Below are 18000 nucleotides of genomic sequence, written 5' to 3'. Positions count from 1 at the left end.
TTTTAGGCAAAAGAAAGTATAGCCCGCGTTACTCACAATCAACAATCAACAAGGCACAAGCCAAAAATATCAACACATCAAAACAACTGTACAAAAGGATCAATAAGGAGAAAAGAGGCAAGAGCCTCACCCCCCAAAGAGGAAATCCTTGCTCAATTTTTCCATTAGCCAGTTGCTAGCACATCCAAGGCAAGCCCCTGCCACCCAAGGCCTTGTTACCCTTGGCCGCAGCCCGGGGCGACAACCTCGTCTTCCCTCTCATTTCTTTGCACACCATCTCCAGCTCCGCCACCCGGCCCTGCATCCGCCGCAGGTTCATCCTCAGCGTCTCCTTCTCCTTCTCGTCATCTGACACGACCCGCTTCGGTGTAGGCGACGACAAGGGGCTCTGGTGTGCATTGAGTGGCCGCTGCAAGGACAATGCTTGCACGGCGATCCTCGGAGGGATCCGCCGGTTCCTCGCAAGTTCCTTGCACGCCTCGAGGGTCAGCTTCTCGTAGTTGAGGCACCGGCACAACGTCGCACGCTCCTCGACGGTCAGCTCGGCATGCGACTGCATACATTCACAAAGATACAAACATTATAGTCTCTCTCCGTCGCGAGATATACAATGATGCAGTTGTTTTAGATGCGTCTGCCAGTTTTTTATTTTATTTTTTTCCATCTTAGCATGTCAGTTGAAAATTGGAAATTTGCAGTCGTAAAATGCTTCTAGGTCCTCTTATCTTATTTCAGAATTTACAGTCAGCACATTATAGGCGTTTAAAACGTCAAATTCAGTAACTAAGAGCTTACAAAATTTATCGGCGTTTGATGAACAGAACTTTATAGGTTCCGTACCGGTGGCTAGCTAGTGCACGGAATGCCGTGGTCGGAAGGGAAACTAAAGCAGAAAGAGCAGACAGAAAGCGGAGGAAGGTTGTTAATTAAAGGAAGAAGACATAGGAAGCACACCAAAAGCAATCTGGCAGAAGGTATGTATACTCGACCAAACAAAGGGTAACAGTAATAACAAAAAGGCGAAATCTCAGTTCTGAAATGATTGGAGCTCAGTAAAAGAACTTCACTTCAAGCAGAGGAAAGTGCTGCCAAACATGTGTTGTATGTAACTTGGTGAAAGCAGAGCCAAAGTTCAGAGTTGTTGCAAGTGCTGGTTCTCTGAAGCAAGTGCATTATCTTAGACAGAGATGAAATTTTCAGCATGCTGAATGGATTGACTGGGTGACTGAATGGACGAGAGGATAAGGCATGATCGATGGATAATAAAGCGGAGATGGGTAGTTAGTGTGGTCTCTGGTGACAAGGTTTCGAGATCTCATCTGATGGGCCAAAAAGGGCTAAAGCCATCGCAGAGCAAAGAAAATTGCTTCCATACTCCATGACACGAAAGTGGTACGCAGTCCACCTGTCCATCACTATCATCCCATGGCGATCATAGTGCTGCTACCAAACTCTATTCGGCTGCTTTGCGAAAGACCTCGAATAGCTAGTACCACCATCGACTTAGACAGAAGACAATCCTAGTTAACTTGGTCATATTGACAGACTGAAAAGTGTTTAGGTTTTCTTCATTTTCTGTAACAAATTGGACTAAAAAATGTTAGCAACTTAATCATAAGCAGCTCTCATAACCTGCACTAGTTTGCCTGAAATCATCATGTGAATGTGCACAGTGCCAGGTGAAAATCTTGGTGTCTGCCCTCTCTGACCAGCATGGAGGAAAAAAGCACTGCCATGGCAGAGAATACTGTACTAAAATGTTCATGATTGGCCTATCATTAGCTAGACAACAACCACACCAAACTTCTTAACCTCCCGGTAATCATGCTCTAGATCATCATGAGCACGTATGATCCGAAATATTTTCTGCTTCAAACCTGAATCGAATTTTCCTAAAATACAGTCCAACATTTGAAAATTTAAGGAAACGGTTGTTAATCTTACCCCGAGGTAGATGTCCAGTGCCCTGTACACGCCGTCGTAGCAGTCCCTGGCGGAGTCCGGCAGGCTCTCGGCGACGGCGAGGAACCGGGACACCCGCAGCCCCTGGTCCGGCGAGATCTCCGCCAGGTACTTGTACACCAGCCTCCCCGCCTTCCGCATCCTCTGCGTCGACAACGGCGAGCCGTCCTCCTCCACGGAGCTCACGAACACCCTCACGAGCCGCATGACCAGGCTCACGTCGTACACGCCGCCGCCGTCGCCGGACACGAGGAGGTCGTCGAGCGTGGCCTGGTCCAGCATCCGCCCCACCAGCGTCTCCAGCCTGCGCCGGCACTCCCTGCCCAGCCCCGCCGCCGACACGGTCCGGAGCGCCCCGAAGAGGCCGCGGCAGGAGAACGCCGCGCCGCCGCCGGCGAGCGCCACGCCGTGCACGGCCGTGTCGGCCAGGCCGGCGAGGATGTTGCCGCCCGAGTCGCCGGCCTTGCGGAGCGTGGCGGCGCGGCGGAGGTAGTGCAGCAGGAACCGCGTCAGCGTGAGGTTCCTGTTGTCGGCGCCGTAGCAGCCGAGCAGTTTCATGGCCTTCTCGACGGTCGGCGGGGACAGCGACGCCACGTCGTCGTACCACCACTCCCGGCCGCCGCTCAGGCACGACGGCTTCACCGACTCCGGCGTCTTGGCCGCGGACGACGGCCGGCCACCGACCGTCTCCTGCGACGAGGACGAGCACGTCGACGACGTGGAGCAGTTCGACTTGGGCGTCTCCGCGCCCGCGTCGATCCTGGAGAACAGAGCCGAGAGCAGCTTCTCTTGTAGCCCGGAGGCGTCGGCGGCAAAGGACTCGCAGGACTTGACGGCGGCGAGCACGTCGGCCCACGTCCCGTAGCAGAGCCCGTCGTCCACGAAGGCCTCCGCCTGAGCTAGCAGGTTGCCGGCGCGCACCTCCTCCGTCATCTCCAAGAACGCCGCGGCGCAGTGCAGGAGCGGGACGTCGGCGGGGCGGAGCGGCGGGAGGCGGCCATCACCATAACAGAACCGCGCCACGAGCTCGAACCCCTCGCCGCCTCCCGGGAAGCCGTCGAGCTCAACAGACATCAACGCCTCCGCCGCTCCTCTGCCCGGCCTCACCCTCGTCATCTTCCCCTTCCTCTCCCGCGCCGCCATCGCCCTCAGCCTCCCGGAGAAGGCGCACACGACGCTCTGTTTCAAAGCGCCAAGCAACCAATCAATCATATCAAACTGAACTGCAAGAATTTTCTTGATCGATGCGACGCCGGCAGATAGGTACCTGGTGGAGAAGGAGCGTGTGGCGGCCATTGACGTGCACCGTGAGGTCACAGGCCTCGTCCATGGTGCTCGACGTGGGAGACAACAAAGAACAAACCACCAATGGAAGCAATGGACGTCGCACCCGGAGGAGCGAAGCGAAGTGGAGCGGTGCTACAATATATCTCGGGAGGCGAGGGCCGAGAAGATTTGCTCGCTCAGTTGAGCCGCGAGTCACAGGCACACAGTGGCGCTAGAGTGGTGGTGCAGCGACATGTGCATGTGTACCAGTGGAAGGGAAATCTACGGGGGAGCGGCTCATGATTCCCAGGAAGAAAACAAACCGGCGTTTTGGCCTTGGTAGGCTCCGGGTTCTCTGAACTCTTTATAGTGCCGGTGTTGGCCGGACTCTGGGGTTCATCAGAGATCGATCAGAGCGGTGGTGATTGAAGTAGTAATTGATTGAGGGGAAAGAGGCCGCCCCGCCTTCTGAGCGCACTAGAGCAAGCCAACAAAATGTCGCCCCAGCCCCGAGCTTGCTCTGTTGTGGATGATGAGTGAATCCAATAGAGCAGTGGCGCTGTGTGGGCTCAACTTTACCACTGTGCAGGAAGATGCTTCACAGGTAATTTCAGGATCTGCATCGGTCGACTGATGACTTTGCCACTGCAGCTTCACATCTGAGCAATGCAGGCGTGCATGCATGCATGCCACGGGATCGTCTTCGGCTCTCCTGCGCCGGTTCATAATGTTACTACTTACTAAGAGGGTGTTTGTTTCTAGGGACTTATTGGCTTAGGGACTTAAAAAAGTCCCTATAAGTCCCATCTAAACCAAACAGGAGGGACTTATAGGGACTTAAAGTGGGCATTTGGGACTTATAAAACAAGACTCTCATGGAGGGACTTATAGGGACTTGTAGTTGTAATATAGTCTTATAGGGACTTATAAGTCCCAGAAACCAAACAGGTAGGGACTTTTTAGGGACTTGAGACTTATAAGTTGGGACTAAAAAAAGTCCTAGGACTTATGAACCAAACAGGGCCTAATCTGGCCAGACATGCTGTGCATGCAACACTGTTTTTCAAAACTGAAAAAGAAAACCTGCCTAGAGAAGCCTGTACCGGGGGAAAACTGAGCCTCCGTACATCGCATGACACATGTACTCCGTGTTAGACTCGCCCGTGAGCGCGGTTTTGTCATGATCCAATCATCCAATGCAACTGCTTCGTCTCCATAGCCAGTCCAAAACCAAAATTATGCCCGGTTTGTCACATCGGCGACTCGGATCATCCGTGATCTTGGAACTGTCTCATCTCTTCTCCATTAAAGAAATGAAGACTTATCACCGGACACCAGATTACTTACATTACATTACACGATCGACTTTGTTAGCTAGCCAGCGGAATTTCTTGCCTAAACTATGTCGGAGCCCAGTGTGTGATTGATGGTACCGAAAGGGGAGGGTGAGTTGGAGCACGCATGGCATGGACCATTGCAAGCACCTTTTTGGTGACATGCCAACGGATGTAGCCCATCCAAGAACCTTCCGATATGAGTGAGTGAGGAAGAAACAGGCCTATCTTGTTCAGTGCTATCTGAGCTGTCCGCTGGCTCCAAGATCACTAATCCATGAAGTAGCACGAGAGCATCCAAGATCACTAATCCGAGGTTAATTAGCCAATAAGCAGACAATAGCTAACCAACCAGGGGACAAATCAAATTGAACACCATGCATGCATGATATGGTCTCTAATGCTGCGTGCACGCATATGCCTCCAACACTAGTAGAAAAAGGGTCAAACATGAAGCACATTAGTGCCGGTTTGTAAAAAAACCGGCACTAATGTGATCAATAGTGCCGGTTCGATTGGCTATGCATTAGTGCCGGTTCGTAATGAACCTTTAGTACTGGTTCGTGCCACGAACCGGTACTAAAGGGGTGGTGGCAGGCTGGCGTCAGGCCAGGGCCCCACGAGCCCCTTTAGTGACGGTTTGTGACACAAACCGGTACTAAAGGTCTAACCTATAGTACCGGTTTGCGTCACCAACCGGCACTACAGAGTCTTAACCTATAGTCCCGGTTGAAGACACAAACCGGCACTATAGGGCAATTTTCAAACTCTAACCCCCCCCCCCCCCCATGTATCGCCATTTAAGTTTTGAAAAAATCAAAAGAAAATGATAAAAACTTCAGAAAATAAAATCTTTCGAGAGGTAGTTATATTACTACATCTACTAGTTAGGAAAATTTGAAAACTTAAATTTCGACATGTTTTGCAAAAAGTGTAGGGAAAATGTAAAACGGCTATAACTTTTGCATACGATGTCGGAAAAAAACGTATAATATATCAAAAAATTCAGCACGAAAATCCGCATCCGATGGAGACCGCCTACGGCCTGTTTGGAATTTTTTAGAATCCTCAAATTCCAAAAGGAAAAAAAGATATGGTCAAATTTTAGTTTTTCTAAAAAAATTGGTTAAATCTGGTCAAACTACTTATTCAAGAAGTATTAATGTTACTACATAATTATTCAAGAATATTAGTGTTACTAAATAATTATTTCAATTTTTTGAATTTTGGTCAAATATGGTCAAACTATGGTCAAACTGTGGTCAAACTATGGTCAAACTTATTCAAGAAATATTAGCGTTACTAAATAATTACTGTTTTTTTAGAATAATAGTCTCAAACTCAAACGGTGAAATGTGTGACTTCATGCTCAAGCTAAACTCCTGAGGGTTAATAGGATTAACATCTTACTATTGTCCGGAAAACAACAAGTGCAGACTTGGAAACGAAGGAGAATAGAACCCGAAAGTTAAGCGTGCTTGGGCTGGAGTACTGAGAGGGATGGGTGATCGGTCGGGAAGTTAGATGATTTGGAATGAGTGATCCACACTTGAGCAGTTAAGAGAGGTGGTGATTAGAGACTAAATTATCAAATAATTCAGAAAAATTGAAAATTGAAAAAAAAATCAAATTTTTTTCCAAAATTTTCAAAAAAAATTAAAAAAAAACCTTTAGTACCGGTTGGTAACACCAACCGGTACTAAAGGTCACCCATACCAGGGCGTGAGCTCACGCCACGTGGTGGCACTTTAGCGCCGGTTCGGCGTGCCGAACCGGTACTAAAGGGGGGGGGGCTTTAGTGCCCACACTTTAGTGCCGTTTCCATAACCGGCACTAAAGGCCCTTACAAACCGATTTTAAAGGTCCGTTTTCTACTAGTGCAAGCTCAACCGGCAAGAACAACAAACATGCAGCTATAGTACTGCTGCTAGCTAGCTAGCTCTGGAATTCATTGACAAGTCACAACATCACTAGCCCAATCCCCTCTCCTTTAACATTTTTAGAGCATCTCTAGCCGATCCCTTGAAAAGCTTTAACTCCTTAAAAAAATTGTTTTGAGGAGTTAAATTGGACCTAGTCGAACCCTTATTTAGTTTAACTCACCAAAATTATAAGCGGTGCGTCGGCTGGACTTCAAATTTAGGAGGCTGCAACTGCTTCTTGGGATAATTTCGGCCTCTTTCCCCTGTCCGCCTGCATCGACGCCGTAGTTGCCTCTGGCATCCACCCATATCCTCCGCCCCACGCTGCCTCTACCCCGTAGCCTCCGTCGACCTCCTACCCCCCTTCAATTATCTTGCATGCCGTCATTGTTGCCGGAATCGACCCATATTGTCGCCGCTGCCATCCCTTGGATGAAAAAACTCACCTCTGAAATTGGTTTGTTCCAAAATAGAGCCGACGCAGAACCTGATGTCGTAGAGCACCCGCCGAGGAGCTAGGCGGTGTCAGAGCTTATATGGCGGCCGACAAGCACAACTTGTGGAGAATTTTCCTCCTACGAAGTTAGCAGGCCGTCACGCAACCCCGCCGATGACCCATAGCCTCGACATCGCGTCAACATTGTTGGCCGAGGCTCTCACCTCTGCCCGCAAAGTGTTCTTGAAAATGAGTAGGTGAACACTTTGCGGGAGGAGGAGGTGAGAGCCCTGGCTCATTTTTTTCTTTTTTTCATTGTGTTTTACTATGTTTTAATCAAATCCAACTTGGGATACTGCATAGTGTAGAAGAGCTTGAGGGAGATGTTCTTCCACAACTCTTCCTCGGAAGAGGAAGAAGACGATGACAATTTCAAAATTGCCATTGTTGTGATCATTAACAGGACTTTCGGCAACCGAGACTAGGATCATAGTACGGCCGATTGTACCTCAATTGAGACAGAGCACAAGGCCATGAAGCTTATGAAGGATTACTTTTCACCCAATGCAACCTATCCGGACAAGTATTTTTGCCGTCAATTTTGTATGTACCGGAGTTGTAAGGGAACATGCTATATATGCAACATAAATTTAATTCTACACGATCGCACCCAGGTACACTATGAAGATGGCGGGTAATGATGATATCACCAATGAGTAGAGTATCGGAGGCTATGTTGTCTTCCGGTGAAGCGCGACGATTCCCGTCGGTAGCTTATACCTGCCAGCTGCGAGAATTTACCCTAGATGATTTACCGATCAAGAATCAAAGTAGATGACCCCTCCGAGGCATCCAAACATTCCAAAGTAGTAATCGGACAACACTCCGACGTCTAGGAAGAAGAGTTTTGAGAAAACTAGAGAGAGGGAGAAAGCCTAGCGGCGTTCATATCTAATTAGGAGTCTAATCTTCATTGAACAACTAGAACGGGATTAGAGCCTATCTAATTAGGAGTCTAAACTTTAGACCCATTAGACCAGGATTGGAGCATGGTTATGTGAAGAGGGAGGGAGAGGGCGCACCAAGGAGGAGTCCTTCTCTGGTTCGTCCATGCGCCCCACTTTAGGCCTAAGGGGTACTTCTTTCACAAATAAAATTCCATATTTTTCGAAAGTTTCTGGGACCTTACGGAACTTTTTATATATAGATATAAACTTTTTCGAAACCATGTTTTATACCTTTTTGAAATTCCTGAAACCATTCTGGACTAACCGCCATGCATGCGACGCTAACGGTCACCCTCCCCGGTTCTCTGAACTCTTTACGGTGCTGGCCTCTGCATCTGAGGTTCATCAGAGTTGTAAACTGAAAGTGGTGAGGACGCCCTGCCTTCTGAAGGCACCAGAGCAAAGCATACAAAATATCACCCCTTGCTCTGCTGTGAATCCAACAAAACAGTGACATTGTGTGGGCTGAACTTTAGAACTGTTCAGAGTGATGCTTCACAATCACACATAATTTCAGGATCTGCATCGGCGGGCATCGGTCGACTGATGACTTTGCCACTGCAGCTTCACATCTGAACAATGCATGCATGCGTGCATGCCACAGGATCATCTTCGGCTCTTCCTTCACCCTCTCTCATCTCCTACACTCCTACTTCTCCAGCTCATAGTGTTACTAATTTGGCCAGACATGCCATGCATGCAAAGCTGTTCAAAACTGAAAAGGAAAACAGGCCTAGAGAAACCTGCACTGCAAGAAACAAACGAGAGGACAGCATGGCACATGTACTGCGTTATTTAACTTTGCCCGTGAGTCAGGGGCGGCGCTAGGGGTATTCTTGGGTCTTCATGTGAATACCCATGATTTTTACAAAACAATGTTGATTTTGGCAAAAGAGTGACAATTTTCGAAAAACAGCAATGATTTTGGCAAAATGAATACACATGAATACCCAATTGCAAATTCCTGTAGCCGCCACTGCCGTGAGTGTTGTTTTGTCATGATCCAATCGTCCAATGCAACTGCCCGGTCTCCATTCTAGTCCAAAACCTAAATTATGCCTGGTTTGTCACATCGGCGACTCAGATTATCCGTGATCTTGGAACTGTCTCCTCTCCTCCCCATTTAAGAACTGCAGATTTATCACCGGATTACACGATAGACTTCTTTTTTCTTGTTAGCTTGCTAGCCACACATTTCATGTCTAAATTAAGTTGGAGCGTAAAGTGTGATTGATTGTACCAAAATAGAGGGGCTAGGGTGAGTTGGTGCACGCATGGCATATGGACCATTGCAAATAGCTTTTTGGTGACATGCCAATGGATGTAGCCGATCGAAGAACCTTCAGATATATACTAGGAAGAAACAACATGCAAAAACAAAAACAAAGGGACAAATCAGTGGAAGAAGTTGATAGGAGTTCAGAGGGCTAATTGAGAGGGATGCTAGTACCATGCATGATACTAAATATAATGCTGCGTGCACGCGTGCAGATGCCTCCAAAGCTCGGCAGGAACAAGATGCAGCTATATTACTACTGTTGCTAGCCAGTACTCCCCCGTAAAGAAATATAAGAGCGTTTAGTGATCGAGACGCTCATATATTTCTTTACAGAGGGATTAGCTACTTACGAAATCCAGCCATAACTCACAGGTGACATCATCTATAGATGTATAGACGCCTAGCTCTTGTGTTAATTTTGTTTCACATAGTAATACGTCTCTCATTTATATCACAAGGATCATAGTACAAGTCACGTATACACCGACCTGATAAAACTGGAAAATCAGTAGAAGACTAGTCTTTTTACAAAAGAACGCCGGCCAAGAAGGAAAAATACAATGAAGACCGAAGAATAGTATGAGCTTGACACCAACGTTTGTTGGTGTCTGTCACATGCCTCTGGCACCACTACAGTAGCCACCAAAGCAAAAAATGATGAATCACTTCCTCACCCGAGCTTGACCCGGCTCCATTGTTAATATGCAGCTTTGCGGACCTCCGAGGTGCCCCATCAAAGGCGAAGCCATTACCCTTGAATGAACCAGACCAGGGCAATTCCCCGGACACGTCATCAAACTCCAGATCTAGTACCCCGCACAAATAAAACGTGAAAGGAGAAAACTATACATGTCATCCGCAAACCACCAACCCAGCACACTGTATCTAGCTCTTATGTTAATTTATTAGACAACTTGGATATTGTGGGCTGTGTAAATACCACTATCTACTACATCTGCTACGGTAGGGGTGCATGGGTAGGGACGGCGATTTATCGGACAAAACTTGTAGCCTTGCTCTCATGAATTCAACCAACGCTCATCCAAACTGTCTGCCGAATTGGGCGAATATATCATCATGCTAGTACTGCTTGTGATGCTCCTACTTCAGTCAGTAGAGTAGCACGCAACTTCCAGTCTTCCACGCATACATCAACACAAGTCAAGAGCCAACCAACTTGATCCCACGAAAGCAGTGAACCTCAAGCAAATGACAAGCGACAGACACATAACCACGTTTGGCGGCAGATTATTCGGTCACGGGGCAGGGAGGACGTGGACTGGGAGGCAAGCGTTGGGTAAACCGGACGACGGAGGTCATCAGGCGCTTGGAATCGGAGACGACGACGAATGTTCGCTTGGCTGCACGCACCCAGCTGAGGATCAAAAAGCTGGTTGGTAGGTGACGACGATTCCCTGGTCGCCGCGCTGCTCGATCGGCGGTTGGGCACGCAGGCAGGCTCACGGGTGTTCGGTATATCGAACCTCGGTGCGCAAACAGAAAAGAAAGGAAGACAGTACCACGGCGTCACATATATTAGTGTCGTTTTAGAGGTTTGGTGCGACCCTTATTCCTTCTCTCATCACACACACACACACACACACACATGCAATGCATGCACGGAACCAAAACAGTATTTACATTTCGTGTAAGCATGACATTGGAATTGCCGCAGAAAAGATAAGCATATGACATCGGAAGATTTCTACAAGTTAAAATTCTCAAAAATATTTTATCTCCCGGATCGCTAATCCGGTTGTTGATGTTTTCATGGTTGACTTTGCTGCGCTAAGATCTTTGCAAGTATACCACGTGTTGGCAGATTTCAATGCGGCTTTTTCATGTGATAATTGTCAGAGTAATGTTGCTTACTCAATCAAATTGTTGCCAGTTACTCCCTCCATCTCATACTGTAAGACGTTTTCTAACACTGGTGTCAGAAACGTCTTACATTGTAGGACGGAGTGATAGTTAATAAGTTTGATATGTCGATGTACTAGACTACTTAACCCATATAAAGGCTTGCATGATATTGAATTCATGCTTCAGCCAACTCATCCAAAAATCTGAACTGATGGAGGGAGACGGGTAATATATTTCAACACTCCCCCTCACGTCTAGTCTATTTTAGTCCTTAGACGTGGGGTCGATGTACTGCATTGGCAGGGTCTTAAACTCAAGACCTCTTGGCTCGGATACCATATTGAATTCATGCTCCAACCAACTCATCCAAAAGTCCAAACTGATGAAGGGAGACGGGCAATATATTTCAACACATGATAAGTCATCTGTGTTTTTTTACCATACTTGCTGCTAACACTTGAGTGTTCCCTCTTTAGCCCTACATAAACATTTGCGTCCCTGACGCTATTTTTTTTTGAAACGGAGGCAAAAGCTTTGCCTCATCCATTAATTAAGAGAGAAAAGAGTTTGTTACAAGTCACTCAATACACGGCATGAGATCACTCTCGCAAAATAAGAGACCCATTTTTTTTGCACCGGCGATGACCCAAAGGTTGGCCTCAGAATCGATGGAGTCAAGCAATGTAGGTAGAGATGCGCTCTTGTGCTTGAAGACCCTTGTGTTTCGCTCATTCCAGACGGTCCACGTAACAAGCATGGTGAGGGACGCCTTGGCTTGGCGGTTTGGCGTGCTATTGTCGCAAGTACTTGCCCACCAAGCCTCAACCGAGTCAAAGAGGGGCCAACCATTGGTGTCAAGACCGTGAATGTGGTATTTTTCAATGATCAAGGACCAAAGCCTTCGTGTGTAGCGGCATTTGAAGAAGAGATGAGACCCACATTCCTGCACTCTCTTGCAAAGAGGGCAGAGATCACAGTTGGGCCACCCGCATTTGGCCAATCTATCGGCGGTCCAAATTCTGTCTTGCAACGCCAGCCAAGCGAAGAACTTGACTTTTGGGGGGGGGGGCAAGCCTTCCAAACCATTTTATCCAAAGGTGTGAGAACCATCCCTAGGAATTGCGCCTTGTAAGCAGATGCCGCTGAGTAGGTCCCACTAGCCGTATGCTTCCATACAATGTCATCCTCGGTGAGTTCATCAAGTTGGACCTCATGCAAAAGCGCCCAAAGAGTGAAGAACTGCGTTATGTGCTCCGCGGAGATGTTGGTGGGGGGTTTGATCTTGTGTATCCATGCATTGTGTGAGAGGGCCTCCCGCACCTTCCAATTCTTTCTCTTTGACGCTTCGTGAATGAGCGGGGCAATGTCTTTTGGCTTACGCCCAAGGAGCCAAGGTGAGTCCCAAAAGGGGGTCTTCGCACCGTTGCCAATGGTGATAGTGGTGGATGCATAGAAAAAATTTAAGTCCTCCTCGTCGCATGGGTTTCCCATCCCCACCCACATCTTGGTGGGCTCCTTCCATTCATACCATGGCCATCGCAACCAGAGGGCACGTGTAAACTTGTTGGTGTTAAGGACCCCAAGTCCCTGACGCTATTAAAACTACTTTGTGGGGAATTTGATATTTTCATGGCAACTATTAACGGTCTTATTTTTTTTTACAGAGGGCAGTCAGTGGTACCACAAAAGCCTCATCGAGACAAGCATGAAAATAAATCGGTAATCAGAATCAGGTTTGTCATATAAATCATTTAATTTTAATTATTTTAAAAACAAGTAATTGTAGTGAACATCACAAGGCAATATAACATACGTCCACCCTTCATTTAACTATAGGTTATATGTAGTGCGATATTATTCTCATATATTCTAACTTTATATTTTATTTTTGATATTTTTATTTCTATAATTTTTCACAGCAATGTTATCTAGTTAATGTTGATGGTATCAGCATAAGGTGGCAGATTCTGAGCATCGGACACTCTCCCAAAGCATGCACATGTTTGAGACAACTCCAGACACAGGCACGCGAGAACAGGGGACGCGGTAGGTGAGAAGCTCTCCCTCCCCAAGCGACCTGCGCCGCGCGCCACTCCGGCCGCGGCGGCCACCGCCACCACCGTCCACCCCTAGGAGGGCGGCCCCCTCTCCCTCCCCATGGGTCGTCGCCGCTCTCGCTCCTCGCGGTCCTGCGGATCCGGCTGCTCTTCAAGGCGTCTCTCCTGCGACAGTGCGGGATGGGGGACGCCGGCCTCGGTGCCAGATCCAGCTAGGGGCGCGCCCTGCCATGAGGCTACGCCGGATCCCCCGTCTATGCCGTGAATCCTGCTCCGGGGAGAGTGATCCCGCGGACCGGCGTCCTGTTGTCCAGCGGATCCACCACCGCTCCCTCTCTCTGGGGAGTAGAGGCTCAAATCCATCGTGGTTCGGCCTCCCCCGGTCCCCCTTTCCTCTTCGGGTTCGGACGGTGGGTGGACCGAGGTGCGCTCAAAGAAGCAGGCTAAGATCCAGCGCCGCGCCTCTGGCCCGCCGGGCAATAGCATTCGCCGGCGTCGTCACACAGCTGGCGCCCCGATCTCTAACCCCGGCCGTGCGGCCTTCTTAAAGCGCTTCCATGGGCTCTGTTTTTGCTGCCTCAGCTCGCTCCACCGCCAGAAAGACTGTAGAGATCCAATTCGCTGCATCATTTGCAAGCGCATTGGCCACTTCGGGAAGGAATGCCCGCAAAATCCTAGAAACGGCGGCCCGGGCGGATCTGCTAAGAATAGACTAGGCCCTCTCCAGGCTCCGGCGCCGGTCCGGGACCGGCTCCATTTTCCCACTCCTCCACCGCAGACGCTTCCTGCCCGCTCCTCCTCCGCTTCGGCCATGTCTGGCCAGGCACGCTTCGCCCACACCGACCCGTCCCACCGTCCTCGCACCAGCCACGGCGTGGTCGTCTCCTCCCCGGCCACGGATCACCAGGTGTTCGTCCTGCGCCAGCACGCGGTCACCCTGACCGCGCCCGAGGGGCCTGGCGCGGCTAGCCCTCTGCTGGTGGGGCGCGCGTTTGAGGAGCAACTGCGCGTCCCGCCGCACCTCCTACGTGTCACGGCCCACCACCCCGAGCCCTTCTTCGTCTACTTCGAGCTTCCTACACTCTGCGACAACGCCGTGGCAAGGGGCTTCGTCATGGTCGACGGAGTCCGCTTCGTCATCAACCCCTGGCATGAAGACGATCACGCTGCGCTGCTCAACCTCTCCCTCCATGTGCGCATCGTTGTCGAGAACCTGCCGATGCAATTCTGGTCCCTGGAGGGGGCCGAGGAGGTGCTGGGAAGGATGTGCCGCGTCGACCGCCTCGACAGCAGGACGCATGAGCGCGACCAAACCAAGTTGTTCGCCTGCTGGGTTTGGGTGTGGGACGTGGCGCACATCCCAACGACCCACACCCTGTGGGTGCTGAAGCGCGGCGCCCGCCGCGTCTACGAACTGCTGGGCTACTCTCCCCCCAAGCGCAGGGTGGCGTCCCTGCCTGGTGCGCATCGCTACAACCTCCTCATCCACGTCGATAGGGTGGAGGACTGGGCGCCGCGCCACTCCCCTCCCTCATCGCACTCCGGGCAGAGCGGAATCCCCTCATCAGACTCCGACAGCGACGAGACGCTCCCCTACATGGACACTGGTGTGTGGTCGAGGGGGGTGGAGGACGGGCAGGCGCGTGGGTGCAGGAGCGTGCCCCGCGTGCTGTCCTCGGGCTGCCGCGACTTTTCCTCCGGTGTCCACCAGCGCGACCACGACCACGACGGCCCCGGGGGCGGCGGCAGGAGGCGTCGCTCCTGGCGCGACAGCCTCGTCGGCAAGAGCAGCTCGGGCAAGGGCAAGGAGAAGGAGAACACTGGGACCTCTTCCAGGAAGCGCAGCAAGACACCGGTGCCTCGCCATCACGGAGGTGCTTCAAGGGGCCGCAGCAACGCCAGGCGCGAGCACGAACCGACGGCTGTCTTCGCCACCCCCCCTCCTCCGTCCCGCTGCGTCAGGCCATCACTCCTCCGCCAACTTCCACCAATCTTGTCGCCGATTTTCTGGCGGGCCAGTTCATCCCCTCCCCGGCCCGCGTGGACTGCATGCAGCTCGAGCTCGACGCATCAATCAAGGCCACCCTGGAGAAACCCCTGGAGTTCGACACCTTGCAAGCCTGCCGCTCCACTCCCTCTACTGCCATCGACGTGCAGGTCAGCGTTGTCGCTGGTCGAGTTCAGGCCATGGGGATCGGGGACGACGAGAACAGGGACCCGCAGCTCCTCTTCTCCGCCCTGGAGCCTGCGGTCCTTGGCCCCCTCCCACCCCGTGCCAACCGTCGCTCCTCCGCCCCTCCGAAGACGCGCGCTGCTCCAACTCTGAGAAGGCAGAGTGCCAGGTAGGCGGCCATGCACTCGACCGTGCCGGTAGCGCAGCGGGCTACGCTCAGGTTGATCCAGGAGCTGGGTGCCCTGGGTCTGAAAGACAAGATGACGACTGGCGCAGTGTCTGCCCTCATCAAGCGTTTCAACGAGCCCCTGTCTGACAGTGACATTCAGGCCATCGCCAAGCTCACTGACCTGGACGAGGTGGCCCTCCGCATCACTGCAGCCATGCCTGGTGCGGCTGCTGTGACCGAAGAGGTCGATGGTTGATCATGTTAGCTCACTTAGTGGTTAGGCTCCGCATGCGGCCAACCTTAAGCTGGTTAGAGTTAGGATCAATGATGTTGTGCTTTGTCAGTGCTTTGGTAGTGGTTAGGTTAGTTAGGCGACAACATGATTTGGGGCCTATTGGTGGATGCCGTCGCTCCACTGCTAGATGGATGGTGTACTTTGTGTTTCTAGTAATGAAATTCAGCTTGCGGAGCATTCCCTGTGTCATTGATGAATAATCAGAACCCTCCGATTATGTCCTGGAACGTCAGAGGCCTCAATGCGCCGGCCAGACGCACAACTGTGAACGAGGTAGTGATGGCAAATAAGTTGGGCATTCTATGCCTGCAAGAAACCAAGATTGAGGAATGGTCACCTCAATTAGCCAGGGAAATTGGTGGATCATCTCTAGAGGGTTGTGTGGTCCTGCTGGCAGTAGGATCAAGAGGGGGGCTGGCCATTTTCTAGAACGAGTCGTTTCTAAAAGTGGAAACCCAACCGGTTGGCCAATTCTCTCTGACGGCCAAAGTGATGCTGCAATTGTCATCTGAGGTTTTCTGGCTCACAAACGTTTATGGACCGGTGGAAGACAGTGAAAAAGAGAGTTTTTTTCAGGAGATGACTAACACTGCTCCCCCGACAAATCAACTATGGCTTATCTGTGGAGATTTCAACAACATTTATGAAGCAAGGAACAAGAACAACTGCAGGATAAACAGGCGTTTGATGGGCAGATTCAGAAATGCGATCAATCGCGCGGGCCTGAAGGAAATCAAATGCAAAAACAGACGATACACCTGGTCAAATGAGCGTGCCCAGCCAACAATGTGCAGCATTGACAAATTCTTTTGCAACATTCCATGGGAGATGGAACACCAAGAGTATATGCTTATGGCTGCTTCGACATCCATCTCCGATCATTCCCCTTTGGTGCTTACTTGCGCGGCCTCCCGGCCCAGAGCCGCCAAGTTCAGATTTGAACACTTTTGGCCTAGGTTTCCTCGATTCCAGGAAACGGTGCAGCGGGCATGGCAACGCCCAGTTAACCACTCCTGCCCTTTCGTCCGCATCAAGGTCAAGCTGAGGAGAGTGGCAATGGATCTAAAGGTGTGGAGTAGGTCTCTTTTCAGTAATGCAAGACTGAAACTGCACATCGCTTCAGAGGTGGTTCTCAGGCTGGATGTGGCTCAGGAAAGCAGGCGGCTTTCGGACCAGGAGAGCACGCTTCGCAAAATGCTCAAGCAGAGAATATTGGGTTTTGCGGCCATTGAAAGAATACGCAAGCGCCAGGCTTCGCGTATCACTTGGCTGCGTTCTGGAGATGCGAGCATGAAGCTTTTTCATGCAAAAATGGTGTCCAGAAGGCGGAAGAATTTTGTGCATGCTTTGTCCCAAGGAAATCGCATTGCCTCCTCCCATGAAGACAAAGCTGACCTCGTCCACGATCACTTCTCCGGGCTGCTTGGCACAAGGAAAAACCGTTCCAGCACCATCAACTAGGAGATGTTGAACCTGCCGCAAGTTCAGGGTGACAACATCGATCTGCCTTTCACCGAAGAGGAGGTGTGGAAGGCCATCAAAGCATCGCCAGTGGAGAAGGCGCCAGGCCCCGACGGGTTTTCGGGAGGGTTTTTTAGATCTGCTGGCCGATCATCAAAGAGGATGTGATGAGGGTTTTTGACAAGTTTTACCACCTGGATGGAACAAACACCGAGGCTATCAACACTGCTATGATCGTGCTCCTGCCAAAGAAAGAGGGGGCATCAGAGATCGGCCACTACCGACCAATAAGCTTGATCCACTCGATAGGAAAATTGCTGGCAAAAGTGCTCGCTCTTCGGCTAGCAGGCGTGCTGCAGGACATCGTCTCGCCCGCCCAAAGTGCTTTTCAGAGAAAAAAGAGTATCCAGGACTCTTACTTATATGTTCAGAACTGTGTCCGCTCCCTCCACCGTAGTAAGAAGCCTGCGCTGCTAGTTAAGATAGACATAGCTAGGGCTTTCGACTCTGTCGCCTGGGACTACTTGCTAGAGCTCCTTTAGAGGCTAGGTTTTAGTGTAAGATGGCGAGACTAGATCGCCACGCTTCTATCCTCTTCATTGTCATCCTGTCTTCTGAACGGCGTGCCGGGGAAGTTTTTCCTTCATGCGTGCGGCCTTCGCCAGGGGGACCCACTCTCACCGCTGCTGTTCATCCTAGCAATAGACCCACTTCATCGCCTTCTACAAGCTGCAACAGAGCAAGGTATTCTGCACACACTCCCGGACAGGAAAATC

The 18000-nt window shown here is 50.5% G+C and overlaps 1 protein-coding gene across 1 annotated transcript; it reads right to left on the bottom strand.

The window, feature by feature from the left end:
• LOC123047371 (BTB/POZ domain-containing protein At1g50280) lies at positions 1 to 3762 on the bottom strand. Its single transcript, XM_044470909.1, has 3 exons — positions 3230 to 3762; positions 1945 to 3141; positions 1 to 553 (listed from the first exon to the last, which is right to left on the bottom strand). The coding sequence occupies exons 1-3, from the start codon at positions 3290 to 3292 to the stop codon at positions 176 to 178; spliced, it is 1638 nt and encodes a 545-aa protein (XP_044326844.1). The 5' UTR covers positions 3293 to 3762; the 3' UTR covers positions 1 to 175.
• Positions 3763 to 18000: the final 14238 nt, after the last annotated feature.

This window comes from Triticum aestivum, chromosome 2B, assembly GCF_018294505.1.
Source record: "Triticum aestivum cultivar Chinese Spring chromosome 2B, IWGSC CS RefSeq v2.1, whole genome shotgun sequence".
In the NCBI taxonomy this organism is placed as follows: Eukaryota; Viridiplantae; Streptophyta; class Magnoliopsida; order Poales; family Poaceae; genus Triticum; species Triticum aestivum.
The sequence above is the reverse complement of the archived record's forward strand: the minus strand, read 5'-3'. Positions and strand labels throughout refer to the sequence as shown.

What these genes read in the sequence shown, in the direction of transcription:
- LOC123047371 (XM_044470909.1), bottom strand. Translation starts at nt 3,292, where the DNA reads ATGGACGAGGCCTGTGACCTCACGGTGCACGTCAATGGCCGCCACACG. An exon ending in ACACGCTCCTTCTCCACCAG is followed by an intron (nt 3,142 to 3,229) that starts GTACCTATCTGC and finishes GCTTTGAAACAG; the next exon opens with AGCGTCGTGTGCGCCTTCTC. An exon ending in CACTGGACATCTACCTCGGG is followed by an intron (nt 554 to 1,944) that starts GTAAGATTAACA and finishes GAATGTATGCAG; the next exon opens with TCGCATGCCGAGCTGACCGT.